The 15,044-nt window shown below is 40.1% G+C and overlaps 2 protein-coding genes across 2 annotated transcripts in view; both read right to left on the reverse strand.

Moving 5' to 3' along the window:
- LOC103513562 (metabotropic glutamate receptor 4-like) overlaps positions 1–11,012 on the reverse strand; it is a 16,393-nt gene extending 5,381 nt beyond the window's left edge. The window contains exons 1-6 of the mRNA XM_008478405.1: positions 10,930–11,012; positions 10,638–10,819; positions 3,208–3,489; positions 2,525–2,674; positions 1,947–2,080; positions 988–1,138 (exon numbers count right to left, since the gene is read on the reverse strand). Coding sequence (XP_008476627.1) covers positions 988–1,138; positions 1,947–2,080; positions 2,525–2,674; positions 3,208–3,489; positions 10,638–10,819; positions 10,930–11,012 — 982 coding nt within the window. The remainder of the gene's footprint in view (positions 1–987; positions 1,139–1,946; positions 2,081–2,524; positions 2,675–3,207; positions 3,490–10,637; positions 10,820–10,929) is intronic.
- A 50-nt stretch (positions 11,013–11,062) lies between these two features.
- The window catches only part of LOC103513563 (vomeronasal type-2 receptor 116-like), a 45,057-nt gene continuing 41,075 nt past the window's right edge, over positions 11,063–15,044 (reverse strand). The window contains exons 10-12 of the mRNA XM_026826723.1: positions 12,748–12,925; positions 11,908–12,121; positions 11,063–11,403 (exon numbers count right to left, since the gene is read on the reverse strand). Of these exons, the coding sequence (XP_026682524.1) occupies positions 11,063–11,403; positions 11,908–12,121; positions 12,748–12,925 (733 nt within the window). The remainder of the gene's footprint in view (positions 11,404–11,907; positions 12,122–12,747; positions 12,926–15,044) is intronic.

Here is a 15,044-nt window from a genome sequence, read left to right on the forward strand (position 1 = left end):
TCCCTCTCTCTCTCTCTCTCTCTCTCTCTCTCTCTCTCTCTCTCTCTCTCTCTCTCTCTCTCTCTCTCTCTCTTTATCTATCTATCTATCTATCTATCTATCTATCTATCTATCTATCTGTCTCTCTCTATTCTATGGACTTGAATTTCAGTATATTGTACACATTTCTCTCAGTTTTTCTCAAGTGGTTTTGACGTGATATACAGGATGTACAAGTGTTCAATATATTATATGTAAATGTAAATGCAATTTCTTTGTGTTATTATGTCACAACTTTGATGCTCACTGCAGCATTGTAGGATTTTTCCCAATACATATCGGTACATTGTGAAGAAGTAAATGTACAAAAAATGTTCCACATTGCATATACTAAAAGTAATATCTGGCAGTCATAGAAATTAAGTGCAAAATATTGGCGATTTAGAGTTAAAAAACTCAGACCTCACTTTCTTCAGTCAGTCAAGGTACAATTTTTCTGAGGTGTTTAGTACAAACAAACGTTAGTACAATCGAGTTTAGTACAAACGCTATTTCAGTTTCCAGGAGGGAACCGGTTCCATTTCGGAAAGTTTCTCGAAAGGAAAATACACCTTAGATTTGTAGAAGCATAACCCATTCTTTAGGGCTGTTTGTCCTTACGCCTAAGTCTCTGAGTGGGCTTTTTGTGAATGGAGGGAAAAAATACACCTGACCTGGAACAAATACACCTGACCTGGAACAAATACACCTGACTTGGTTAGCTTGGTTGGTAGCTCGTCTACCTTGTAAGCCCTAGGCCGCGTTTTCGATTCTCGCCCGGGGCAGATTTTATCTTGATGGGATAATGTTCGTTCTCGTAACGGCTGGCTTTTTCCTATCCTGTCTTCCTTCTCTCTTCGATTTTGGGATGATAAAACCTTAGCAGTTATAGTTCCCTCTGAAAATAAAAAATAAAATAAAAATAAATAAAAAAATAAACTTCAATTTGAGAAGGTAAGTTCGACTTACCAGTAGAGGAGAGTGCCATAGCACCAATAGCCCAGGTGCTGGTGATCTCGATGAACATTGCAGGTATCTCGAGACAGTTCTGTCTTAGCAGATCAGGCTTGGTACCTTCAGGACAGGTCAGGCATTGGGTCTCATCTGATGGCAGACGAATCTGAAACGATTTGAGATTTTTTTTTTTTTTTTTTTTTTAAGGGCTTCCAAAAACAGATTGTGGAAGTGATGAAAGCATGACAAATTTAAACAAGTTAAGAACAAATTCTGATTTATAGAGGTACCTAATTTTAAAGTTAAAGTGGGAGATAGCAATGGAATGCCACGGGATAGGTCAAGGGAAAATCCAGGGGAAAAAAATCAGGGAATGTCAAGGAAATAAGAAATTAGACTCTTATTTTCCCTCTAACCCTTCATATTATTTGATGACTTGGGGGATACAAAAAGTACAAAGCTTGTGTTGAGCCTATAGAAACAAGCATGGTACGCGAGGTACCAAAAGTACCAATACCTAACCACCTATACCTACTTTATTAGAAGAAGCTTAAAAATAATCAATCCCATTCATGTGCTAATGAACTCCCACAAGTTAATGAAGAAATAATATTACCTTATTTTATTAAATTTAAAGAAAGAGATAGCTAAGCAGGTAATCACTATCATACCTGCATAGCTTCTCTTTACTTTTTACTTTCCTTATCCTATAGGAAGGAAAGTAATGTAATCGGGTCAAAATTTCGATGGTCAGTTTTTAGTGCCAAAACACTCGTTAAATAGATAGAGCATCAAATACGGACATTAAGTGCGGCATTACCAGAGTAAAAAGAAAAATTTTAGATGTCAGAAATAGTAAAGGAGGCTTTTAATAATGCTGTGATATCCGCAAAAATTGTGAAGAAGCTCTCAGCTAAACTCAGCTTCACCACAAATAAATCATGATTTAGATTTACACGTAGATTAGAACATACCTGATACTGGGAGCAATTGAAACAATGCCAGCAGCAACTCTCGCCCTCAACATATTTCTTGGCTTGTCCAATATCACACGGAAGACTACATACGCTCTCGGGCGGAGATGGATGGGACAGCTTGAACTGAATGGCTGTAGAGTGAAAGGGTCGTTTGGTGAACGTCAGAAATAAACAAATTGGTAAAAATCTTTGGCTAACAGTTAGTATGTATCCCCAAACTCATTACGTAAACCTTGTTTTTAATAACTTTCTTGTCATCCTAGTTAGCTTGGAAGGTCTACCTTGTAAGCGTTAGGTCGCGGGTTCGGGTTCAATTTCCGAGGTGGACTATATTTTGAAACAGATAAGGTTATTTATCGGAACGGCTGGCTTTCTCCTATTCTGTCTTCCTTCTCCCTTCGCTTTCAGGACGATAAGACCTTAGCAGTTCCCTCTATCAAATCTCTTCAAAAGTTCAAAGAGATTTTTCATACGTACGTACAAAAAAACCTACAAAGGATGCACTTTTGTAGGTATCTACCTACATCAAAGTTTATCTCAGTTGAAATAATAAGCGCCTCCCCTTTTTTACTTACCCGACATGTTGAGCCTCAGTTCACCTTCCAAGTACTCCCCCACCTGCACCCACTGGTACACTCCAGGCCTGATTTGTTTGAAATGAATTATGTTATACCGGGCTGGTCCATCGCCGTCCTTGTCAAATTTGAAATGGTCTTCAGACAGACCTGACGGGGGGGGAATTGAATTTGTTATGAAATCCTAAATGGGTTAATCTTAATATAAATTGGATTTGTGATCAAGGTCTAAATGGGTTAATAGTAAACGAAGAGAAAAACTAGGGTGCCGGATGCCAAATGGAATTACTTGGTTCCGGAACTCTAATGTTGAACTCTATATGGGGAAGCTCGACACTATAAATCAGGAGAAGTAACCCAATAATAGAGTTCTTCCACCCTAACTTGGCACTCTATCACTATTTTTTGTCTCGGTGTACGGGATAGGCATGATACGACACAGACCACACGAGTCTGATCAACCAATGATAATAGATTATTAAGTGAAAGGTAAGCAATAGGCGAGGTTAACGCCGGAGGCGTTCTCGGCCACCTAACCCTTAGAGCTCCATTATTATGTGGTCAAAATCTCCAACAAATGAGGATAAAATCTCATGCCTCGGCTGGGATCGAACTCACGCCCTCCTGTTTACCAGGCGACCGTCTTGACCACCAGGCCACCGAGGCAGGTACCAATCACTCACCTTGAAAGCTGACTTTCCTCAGGTACTTGAGCAGTTCGGGACCCTTAGTGGGTCTCATCGCGTCACACAATCCCACCTTCCCCTGACACAGGTCTGCATGCATATGATCCAACGCGATAGAGAATGCCATTACCGCGTCCGATACAAACTGGAGTTGCTTCTCGAACGCGAGCGTGTCACGTGACAGTTTCTCGTGCGTGGTGCATTCGGTCGAGTAGTGCGAGTTGTACGGGGTGCGACTGCTGTTCGGATACTTGCAGCGGAAGTGGTCCTCCCAGAACTCTGTGGAAGAGAAGAAGGTGGGTGAAGTCGCGTCTCGTAAGGAACTGACGGTCCGAGAATTGGTGTAATCGCACCATGGCCCCGGTAAGAAATAGATGGGAAGATCTGGGACATGTCTATTAAGATGTATCCATGCAAACATAGTCGATCGACGAAGTGAATCTATGTTGTCGAGACAGAGTGGACGGTTCAGTCGACATCGATCGATGGCCAGTCGACTATATGTGGACACACCTTTACATTGTTCTAAAGAATGATTTTCAGACCAAGGGCTAAAAATCATTTTTTAGTGTCCTCAAAAGTGAAAAAAGAGGTTCATAACGAGAATTGCAAATATTAATTTTAATCTTGTACTATACCAACAACATGCATTATACAAAATTACAAATCATAATTATGTAGAGTTGTAGATATATCTACTCATACGAGCATTTGTACTCCAGGTATACGAGGAGAAAGCAAACGTTTATCCCCTTGAAAATGAAACTTCAAAAGAGCAAAGAGAAACCCCAACCTGAATTGAAAATGTAAAGAGCAACAGAGAATACCTTGTGGCCCCGAAGGCTGAAAATTTGTTCAGGTAGAAAATACGAAACGCCCTGGGGGGAGATGAGGTACTTTTTGTTTTTGTATTCTACATTTTTTAAAAAATCATAAAAAAACTACCTTGCAAAATATTTATCTTTAATAGAGCTGAAATGGGAAGTACAGAAATGCTACAGGTACATAAACAATGGGTAATTATAGCTGAGAGCCGTACTCGGGTCTAAAGGTGTGTCCAAACATAGTCGACCAGCCGTCGATCAACGAGATGAATCTATGTTGTCAGTGTGGACGGTTCAGTCGACATCGAGCGATGGCCGGTCGACTATGTGTGGACTCACCTTTATGGCCCCTTTCAGCAGGTCTTAGGAAATTTCTATAGAAACAAAACCCTGTAATAGTGGGGAAAGCTGAAGAAGTTGGAGAAGAAAGAAGAAAATCATTTACAAACTTTGTAAAATAATTTACAGTATCAAAACAATTTTGTATATTTTATATTTTACATAATTAGCTACAACATGAAAATGTGCAGTTCAAATAGCAATTTCTCTCTTTTTGAATCTGTTCATGTTTATTTTTACTTTCCTTATCCTATACTCCTATAGGAAGAAAAGCTATGTAATCGGGTCAAATTTTCGATGGTCAGTTCTTAGTGTCAAAACACGTTTTGAGGTCCCTAAAGCCTAAATCCAAAGTTTCAGTCATTGGTCCGTGTGTATGTCTGTCTGTCTGTAAACAAAATATCTCGTGAACGGTAAGAGCTAGAGACTTGAAATTTGGTATGTAGCTGTCAAATGTGACAAGGATGCGACACGAAACTTTTGGTTAAGACCGGTGCAACGGTTGGCGGCATTTTACCGCTCTTTGGCGGTTTTCGGTGTAATTTAACAATATCTCGGGAACGGTATACGCTAAAGACTTGAAATTTGGTATGTAGTTCACAAATGTGACAAAGATGCAACACAAAACGTTTGGTCGAGATGGTTGCTGCGCTTGACGGAATTTTGACCGCTTTTGGACAGATTTCGACCGTTTTTTGGCGGTTTTCAGCTATAGCGACAAAACGGTTAGAGATATTGTAAAAGTTAGGGTAAAAGAACACTCAAATAAGCATCATTCAATAGGATAAGGAAAGTCGTGTGATGTTCACACCAGATTGTTGTTTTTATGACTACAATTTTGGAATACTACTGGTTTGATAGCATTCTTTAAGCCCTTTCTTTTGATAAAATTACCATACTTTTGACGTTTTTTCCTAACTTTACAGGCAGCTAGGTACATACCCCCCCTCTTCTTCTTGTATACGTACTAGGTACTCGTATAATAAACCGTATGCTATATCTACGGGTCGTCTAAATAGCTAAATACCCTATAATGATAATCATGCCCGTCATTTTATAGGAAAAGAACTCATGCGAACTTTTCTCTAATGTATCAACCTTTTTATCTTCTTCAGTTCTTGAGTGACATGTACTTACTTTACTTTACCTAAGTACTTTCCATGTCCAAAACTATTAAAGTAGATATTTTGTTTTCCCAATATCTGACTACATGTACCTACAGCAGCCTATAGATGTTATTGACTACATATGGTGGGTAAATTTGGGCAGATCAGGAGGTGTGACATATTTTCATTTGGTTTGATCCGCAATCACATTTATCTGGTGATTAAATTGGAGTGTACGAGTAGAAAAGAAAAATTTTAGATGTCAGAAATAGTACAGGAGGCTCTTATTAAAGCTGTGATATCCGCAAAAATTTGGGAAGAAGCTCTCAGCTTCACCACAAATAATTCATGATTTAGATTTACACCTAGATTGGAACATACCTGATACTGAGAGCAATTGAAACAATGCCAGCAGCAACTCTCGCCCTCAACATATTTCTTGGCTTGTCCAATATCACACGGAAGACTACATACGCTCTGGTATCTGCCAATCAAGTCACAGTGTATTCCCTCCCATCTACATAGTTATAAACACCAGTGAAATATTTGACTGTCTGTTGAACGTAGGTAGGTACACTTGGTAGAGTGACTGGAGTGGGACCTGAACGGATTGCCGATAGTGGTAATCGAGCCATAATCAGAACTACTCGGAATATAAGAAAAGACAAAAGACGCCATGTAATGGAAATAAGAGGTGGTAGAAATCGGGCTTTTAGGCGCAATTCATACTCGTGAAACGAAATTCATAGTGAGTTTCATGAGACTTGGTTTCACCAAGGTGCACTGCTCTGTGTTGCCCTTAATACCCTTAATGTATGGGTTTATGTGCCCTTATATGCATTGCGCCTAAGAGGAACATATTTTTCAGAACACTGACTTAGATGACTGTATCAAGAGAATGGAACCGGACAGGACAGTTGTTAATAATAAGCAAGCTGATGAATAAAATCCATATACAAGCAGACTAATTAATTAACACAGGAGGACTGGTTGGGGGGGGAGGCTAGGGTCAGCACCAAGGGGGGAGGGCTGGTTAGGGAGAAGGGGAGGAGTAGTTATGAATAGGAGGACTTTTGCAAAGGTCAGGACTTTGTTTTCTGTATCATTACGGTCTTTTACAACTTTATATCAAGGTACAGTTGCTTTTTATAACGGGAAATATGTATTAAAAGAGTATACACTATACATAAATATGGGAGTGGGAGATACCTAGCAATGGAATGCCACGGGATAGGTCAAGGGAAAATCCAGGGAAAAAAAATCAGGGAATGTCAAGGAAATAAGAAATTAGACTCTTATTTTCCTTCTAACCCTTCATATTATTTGATGACTTGGGGGATACAAACAGTAACAAAGCTTGTGTTGAGCCTATAGAAACAAGCATGGTACGCAAGGTACCAAAAGTACCAATACCTAATCACCTACCTACTTCATTACATCGCTGTTATCGCTATTTCTTCTGTGGTTCGATGGCATGAGTTGTGGCCTCGGATCGTCCTATCTTAGCCTTGTGATCTAGGCTTCGGTCTGATATCTTCGGTTCTGATGATGTCAGACTTTGGGCCCTGCTATAAAGCTTAAAAATAATTAATCCCATTCATGTGCTAATGAATTCCCACAAGTTAATGAAGAAATAATATTACCTTATTTTATTCAATTTAAAGAAAGAGGTAGCTAAGCAGGTAATCACTATCATACCTGCATAGCTTCTCTTTACTTTTTTGAAGAGGTTTGATAGAGGGAACTGTAACTTCTAAGGTCTTATCGTCCCGAAAGCGAAGAGAGGAGGAATACAGGATAGGAGAAAGCCAGCCGTTCCGAGAACGAAACTTATCTGTTTAGGATAAAATCCATTCCGGGCGAAAAAAAAGTAACCTCAGTCAGAACTCAGGATTTCATGATGGGAAATCATTAATATACAGGTAGGTATTACTATGGAGTGGGAGAAGTACAAAATACATAACATACATAAATATATCTATGACCCTTATGACCATTATAAGGGGCATTTAACCCTTCAAAAGATATCTATATCAATATTAGGTATACAACCATGCATTGTATGAAGGCGATTTGTATTCAACAGATGCAGACCACAATCGAATTTTAAGGCCAGCCACTCAAGCTCAGACTATCTGACTGACACCGGAACGTGTGTGGCGGAGAAAGCTTCCGACTTCCAGGTATCTCAGACAGTCTGAAGACTGAATCCGAAAGCTTTTCCCACCACAAACGTTCTGGCAGTCTGACAGACTTAGATCAGAGAGATTTTTTGCTGTCTATCAGGCTTAGTTGGTGAATGGTGGACCAATCAGTCTACCATCTATAGGTAAATCTCAGTCAAAAATCGTACAGTTGGGACTTGAAACATAAAACCACATAGTTCATTAATTTTGTCCTCCTCAGTTGAACAGACAGTTAGGTTAAGGGTTAAACTTAACATTGTGTGAGGTGACTATCCGAGATATAAAATCCCCAAGGGTTCGATAAATGAGGTTGAGAGAATAGTCTGTTCCTCTTAGCTTGAACATTTTCGTGCCAAAAACCTCAAACTGAGAACATTTTTGAGCCAAATGCTTCAATCCCGAGTCGAGATTTCCGACCTTCCCGTCTATAAATAGTGTCATCTTGAACTCACTTTGAGTTTCTGTTCCTGCACAAACGCAAGATTCACGAAAGATGGGTAAAAAATGGACCCACATATAGAGTCATTGCACCTTTTTAGGCTTAAGCAACTACTGTGGACTTCAAACTTTCCCCCCACCAATTATTAGGAACTTAAGCAATCTTTCATGTTATGTCTTTCGTACTTTAATTGAATATCGCTCTATCCTAGATACCAGGTAGGTACGTTGTAAGCTGTATCTAATCTTAGTCGACGTCGACTGAAACCGTACTGCATCGACAGCATAGATCCACCTCTTCACCTCATCGATCGACGTCACAGTGTATGTGAGCACACAGCTTTACAACATTGCTTTGTCTTTTGATGACTCATTGGACTCAAAAATTTCCAACCTGAAAGAAACAGACTATAAGGAAGGGGACAAGTATAATTATGTGATAACCACTAGATCATTTCTAATTAAAAACGACATCCCACAGGAGTTGCCTAGGGTGGCGAAGCATCCCGTTCCAAATAACACAACCTCACTCGTAAATATTAACTACCCCAGTGGGGTAGATAGGGGTGGTGGGGTTAGGTAGCTCTCGAAATTGACAAAAGAGATAAATGGAGATACCCCCCGCACTGGCGGCGTTGCCAGATGCCGACGGCACGAGGCAGGTATATTTGAAAACAAATTAGCGCTTAGAAAATTCATGGAAACCGCCGAAGATAAGAAAATGGCGCCCGTGTGTGTGTGTGTGTGTGTGTGTGTGTGTGTGTGTGTGTGTGTGTGTGTGTGTGGGGGGGGGGGGGGGGAGGTGGGCGGTCGAGGGGGAAGAGTGAAGGGATGAAGGGAGGGGAAAGGATGAAGGGAGGGGAAAGGATGAAGGGAGGGGAAAGGATAAAGGGAGGGGAAAGAGATGAAGGTTGGAGGGGGGGGGAGTAAGTGTTAAATTGCAGCACATTAGTGAGAGAGATCAGTGCAGGAGATTTGTCTGAGGTGTAGGGGTGGCATTAACCCAATAGCAGAGGAGGCTGTGTGCCAAGAAGACAAGTGGAAAACAAAGGGGGACATTTAAATCCCAATAAATGATCTGCTCCTTAAGTGTTCAAATCTGAGAAGTCTACACAACCGAGACCATAGTTGTATTTGATTATGTGAAAATACAGTCAGATGGCTGAACCAATGAGATTCCGCTTTGGAAAAAAAAAAAAAAAAAAAAAAAAAAAAAAAAAAAAAAAAAAAAAAACAAACTCATGTTGCTATTGATGAAACAAAATTTGTTTCTATTTCATGTCTAAATAACCTATTTAAACTGGAAAGCTGACGAAACGTTTTCCCGGGTACTTTGATTTCGCTCGTGCATTTGATACACTCCACTGGATTTATTCATCTCACACACATCGTTATCCTTAACCCTTTCACACCACTAATTTCTATAAAAATAAAAGTGAAATGCCTCGTAAAATGGGAATGATGGAAGAAAATTTAGATTATGCCATAGGAGGAATAAAAGAAATCTCTTTCTTATTAACTTATTTTGCTGCCCTCATGCCAACAGTTTCACGAAGCCAAGACAGGGCTAACCAAGCGATAAGCGGCGGTAATAACGCCAAAGTGTCTGCAGGTAATTTGTCAGGAAAACCTAATTTCCTTCGAGAGAGAATGGGTTTGTGAAGGATGTGAAACGGAGCTTTCACAAAGCAATAAAAACTGGAAAGCTCTCTACTGGTGGTATACATTTACTCAGACATGAATTATTATGTACATAGGTAACTTTACAGACGTACATATCCGTAATTTATACTGCTCATAGATAGCTCCACATTGGACCAATAAATGGAGGGTTATTGCTTCAAATGTTGGACGTTAAATTGGCTTATTGCTGCTCCGGACGGACTTACCTATGACGAAACAAAATTGAGCATCACACGGAGGTGTTCTAGGTCCCGTTATTTTTTCCCCTACGTCTCGTTACTTTTGGTTTCCCCTCTTTGAGTTTACAACTTTTCAAGCTATAAAATATGCACAAGATGTTTTGTCCCTTTTTTCTCCTCTGGAGATTGAGGAAATAGATATGGTATAGGTAAGTTTGTTGTTGGTTTTAAACTAGAGAAGAGACGGGAAGGTAACTTTAAGTACCTTTTTAAAACTCTTTTAATAACAAGAGAGATAATGTTCGAGGAAAAAGACAATGAAACTTATGCTCTTATTTATTTAAGGTTTTTAAATTAAAGAGTAGAAAAATGAGGAACTAGATAATTTTTCTGACTTCAGTCAGGAAAACTGGAAAAGCTTCCGACTTCAGCGTTCAGACCATCTCGTCTGAAAGACTGGAAGATAGAATTCTTTTTTCACCACACACGTTTTGACGGTCTGTCAGACAGTTTGATCGTGAGTGTCCTTCCCTAGTCTATTCAGAGCCATTCACTATCAGGTAGACCTGACTGGCATGGCTGAGAATGTCCGTCTGTCAGGTCTACTTGATGAGCACATCAGGTGTACCTGTCGCCAAGTCTACCTGATAGTGGCTGGCCTTGGGTACTTACCTACGAACCAAGGATTCCGGCGATTGTTCTCGACAGTCAGGTTGAGGAAGTAGTCATCAAATCCTTTGACCGGATTAGCTTGGGGTTGAAGTGACAGTGTGCCCTCTACCTCCGCCTCTGATCCATCTGACACCAGACCCCGGGCACTCCACCCATCAGATCCTATCCTGACCTCTACTACCCTCAGAACACATGCTTTCTAGATAATATAATTAGCTTCAGCAATCATGATTCTACCTACTATATTTATTCATTCGCCAGTTTTTCATCTTTTTCGGGACGATAATAAGACTTTAGTTCTTTAGTGTAAGACATTTGTGATAGTGCTTGATTCTTGAATGTTTTGTGGGCAGATATATGAGGATGCGCTTGCATTAGGAAAATCAGTCTAAATTCTACTCTTGCAAAAGTAAGTTGACTTCATATTACTTGACATGGCGCAGTTGGTAGGATACGAACCCGCATGGTTTGCTGATTTTCTCTTGGGTCGGTACTAGGCGAGGGTCGATGGTCCGTTCTCCCTTGAGGACGCCTGCTAAGAAGGGATGGTCTCCATTGTGGACTAAGGAAACACGAGCCCAGGGGCATCCAGGTCCTCCAAGCACTTTACTTACTTTGGGTGAGAACAGACATGCCACTGTAACACTAGCAGACAGACTGATGGTAACTGACATGGTGGTTATCCTGAGAGGCATGTGATTACCAGTGCCGAAGTACAGGGGTACAAATGCTAACCAGATGACACAGGTGGTGTACATAGTGAAACCTGGAATGAAACAGGGAGGTTAGCTATCTGGTGGATCCGTGAGCTGTGGCAGAAAAGGACCCTTCTGGGCTGTTGAAGCCCCAACAGGGCCCAAATTTGGGGTCCTTCCTTTTTATAGTCTCCCAGCCAGACTAAGCTGGTCTACTCCCTGTTTGAGTTCCCCACCTAGACTATTTAAAAAATAAAATTCTCTTTAAAGGTTATTCCTTAAGGTATCCAAACATAGTCGGCTAGCCGTCGATCGACGATGTGAATCCATGTTATCGAGGCAGTGTGGGAGGTACAGTCAACATCGATCAACGTCCGGTCGACTATGTGTGAACACACTTTAGCCCGCCACTCACGAGTTTTTATCGCATGCGATGATCTATCAGTCCATTCGAGAGTGGGGAATTTCTATCCGGTATGTTCTACTAATCCATGGATTGATTGATCATTGCATGCGATAAGACCATAAAACTCATCGTGAGTGACGGGCTCTAAAGACCATCCCGAAAATCTCACCAATATGTTTGGATTCGTTGAAGGCTTCTGGTATGTTCCTGGTTAGGATGGCATACACCGTGCACACTACAATGAGGAAGATGGGGTAGCCGAAGGCTATCATGTAGGAGGCGTTGATGAAGGAGGAACACACGAGGATGTTGTCCTCCCGGGACGGATAGTGGTGGATGGCGCGGGGTGGACTTACCAACATCCACACCCCGTTGATCAGGACCTGAAGAGGGGAGAAGAAAAACTTCCATGAGTTGAACGTTGAACCTGAATTTTGAGGCCCTTTCCTACGAGGCCATTGCTAGGACTTGTGGAACATCCTGTATATTTCTAATGTATTTTCCCTTCCTGATTCATGGATCCGTATTTAAAGCTCAACCCATCTCTTAGGACTGTTTGGCCTTACTCCGTTTTAGAGTGGGTTTTTTGTGTATGGAGTCTATGGAGTTAAGCTAAATAAATAAATAAAATGTTTTTATTGTAATATAAGTGAGGAATGTTGTAATATAAGCTAGTTCCTGAGTTGATTAGCAGCAATTACCAGGGCGATATCACGATCCGCTATTAAGGTACGGATTTCTCTTAAATTGTTGGCCTTTTTTTCTCACTGTGCGCCGCCCAGTGCATCCTACATGGCAAAATCCAAGGCGAACGACTTCCGAAGAATCTCATGGCTCGCAAACCTCAGAGCCTGGTTTGGAAAGACCTCCACAGAGTTGTTCCGGATTCCCACCAACAAAATCATCATAGCCAGGATGCTCGCCAACGTTCGGACCGAACAGGCACCCTAACAAGAAGTGCTCCGCCCGGCCGATTTTATACGAAATAGAGTGGTTTTTCGTCATTTACCTGAACACTGACTAGGCCACCGCAGATCATGAGCTGAGACTTGGGTGTGATAAAGTTGGGCCGTTTAGCGGTACGTTTACCCGCGTTGAATATCCTGGATATCCGATTGGTTTTGGTGAGCAGAGCGGCGTAGACCACGGTAAAACAGAATCCAGCACCGAACCTGGAGAACACAAGAGATTATCATCATAATTTATTTTATTATGGCCTTTATTTTCACGTTCATACAAGAACGGCACACACTGCCCATCTATCCGGGAACAAACAATGTTCCTAAGGATAGGTGGCTTTATTTATCTTTATATCTCCCTCTCCCTCTCCCTCTCCCTCTCTCTCTCCCTCTCTCTCTCTCTCTCTCTCTCTCTCTCTCTCTCTCTCTCTCTCTTTTACAAGGCAGACGCACTACCAACTAAGCTAACTAGGCTGGCATGGCAATGTTTGATATACGCTCCACACAGCAGAGGAAATAGTAAGTTCTGTTATCAGCCGCATTATGATTTTGGATGAGAGCTAGCGCTAGTGTAGTAGGTATGTACGTTGCCATAAGCCCTTCTGTATAACGCAGTATTAGGTTAGAATTAGAATGCTTGTTGAACCGAAGAAAATGTTATTGGGCTCAGAAGAATAAGATTTTCTTGGCAACATTGGAACAAGCTCTGGAAAAAATGAGCGAAACCTTATATGAGTCTGTTATTACGAGGTTTTCTCGCGAAATTTAAAAAAAAAAAAATATATATATATATGGACCAGAAGCAAAAGGAAGTAGGTGTTGCCAGCTGAACACGCATGTTGATGTCCGCATGATGATCATCAAATCAAATTGGCAACGTCTGTTTCTGTTTCAGTATTGGCAACGTCGCATAATAAGTAAAAGAACAATCTTTGGAAAGAAAGTGTTTGAAATGTTCAAAATGAAGAATTTTAGGTACCTACTTACGTTTTAGGTAGGTACCTATATATTTCTTTCTTATGTTAAGTCAATAATCTACATAAATATAAAATGTTACCTACAAATAAAATTACTTGTAAGTAGGTATAAATATTTTTGAATAACGAATAAGTGGTACCTACTCAAACTAAGACGAAGGGTATGTACATAATGATCTCTCTATACATACGGTAATTTACATAATATACCTATCTACAAACGTATGTACAAACTTAAAGTACCTATACGTAAGTATACCTACATTATATTTTTTAAGTATATTTTTTAAAATCCAAAATTTAGGTACATACACCAGATTCCCAGGTACCTTGGCCTACTTAGGTAGGTACAAGATTAGATCCCCAAGTGGCCAAGTACCTATTAATGATGGTATAAGACTTAACCTAGGACCTAGGTATCTAGAGAAATTGACTTTACAGCAATACAGCTACCAAAATTACACTACAGAACGTTACCTAGATCACATACAATCTGAGCCCTCTATTACCAAAGTATAGAGCTGACTCAATATATTATATTTATACAGGATATTCATCACTTCATCAGGTATTACAATCTCTTGTAAAAAAGAAAAATAATAAAAATAAAATGGAAATCAGGAAAGCCTACGGGCCTTGAACCAAAAGTTAACAAGTGATGAACGGATGAATAAGCTTCGGGTGTTAAATTTATATGGCAAATGTGATCAAATTGATATCAGACAAACGAGTTATGTTGAAACTAACAAAGAAGGTATAAAAAAAAAGATTAAACGGAATAGAGAAAAATCGACGAGTTATTAATACCTAATTTAGAACCCCGTCCATTCAAATGTAAATGATATGGTTATGAGGCCATTTTTTTAAAGAGGATAAAAAAACTCCCTGATACACACTGTATATTCAAGATGGCCGTAACGCAATGTATTGGAAAGGTCCCCCCCCCTCTGGATCGTAAATTTTAATCTTTTAATATGTTGTGTTCGGATAATAATGGGTGTCCCAATATTTGCTACGGTGCTTGAACCAAAGTATGGAAAAGTATTTACCTACAATTCCATATTTTGGTCTGCTTTCATAAAATTCGAAACTCTACTTTTCCATTAGGTATTATTGGGTCCTCTTAATCTCTTGTGTGATACTTTTCCATACTTAGGTGAACCATGGCACCGAGTTGAAATGCGAAGGAAAATGGCAAATGCGAAGGAAATAGTGGTACCTACTACCTACGAATAACTACGAATTAGTACCAAAAAGTTTAATTATAATTTTGGTAAATTATATTATGTAATATACCTAAGACCCTAACATAACTTAGTATCACATTGAAACAATTACGAGCATAAAAATAAACACAATCAATCGGTAGT

This window comes from Diaphorina citri, unplaced genomic scaffold (assembly GCF_000475195.1).
Source record: "Diaphorina citri unplaced genomic scaffold, Diaci psyllid genome assembly version 1.1 scaffold986, whole genome shotgun sequence".
Taxonomy (NCBI): domain Eukaryota; kingdom Metazoa; phylum Arthropoda; class Insecta; order Hemiptera; family Psyllidae; genus Diaphorina; species Diaphorina citri.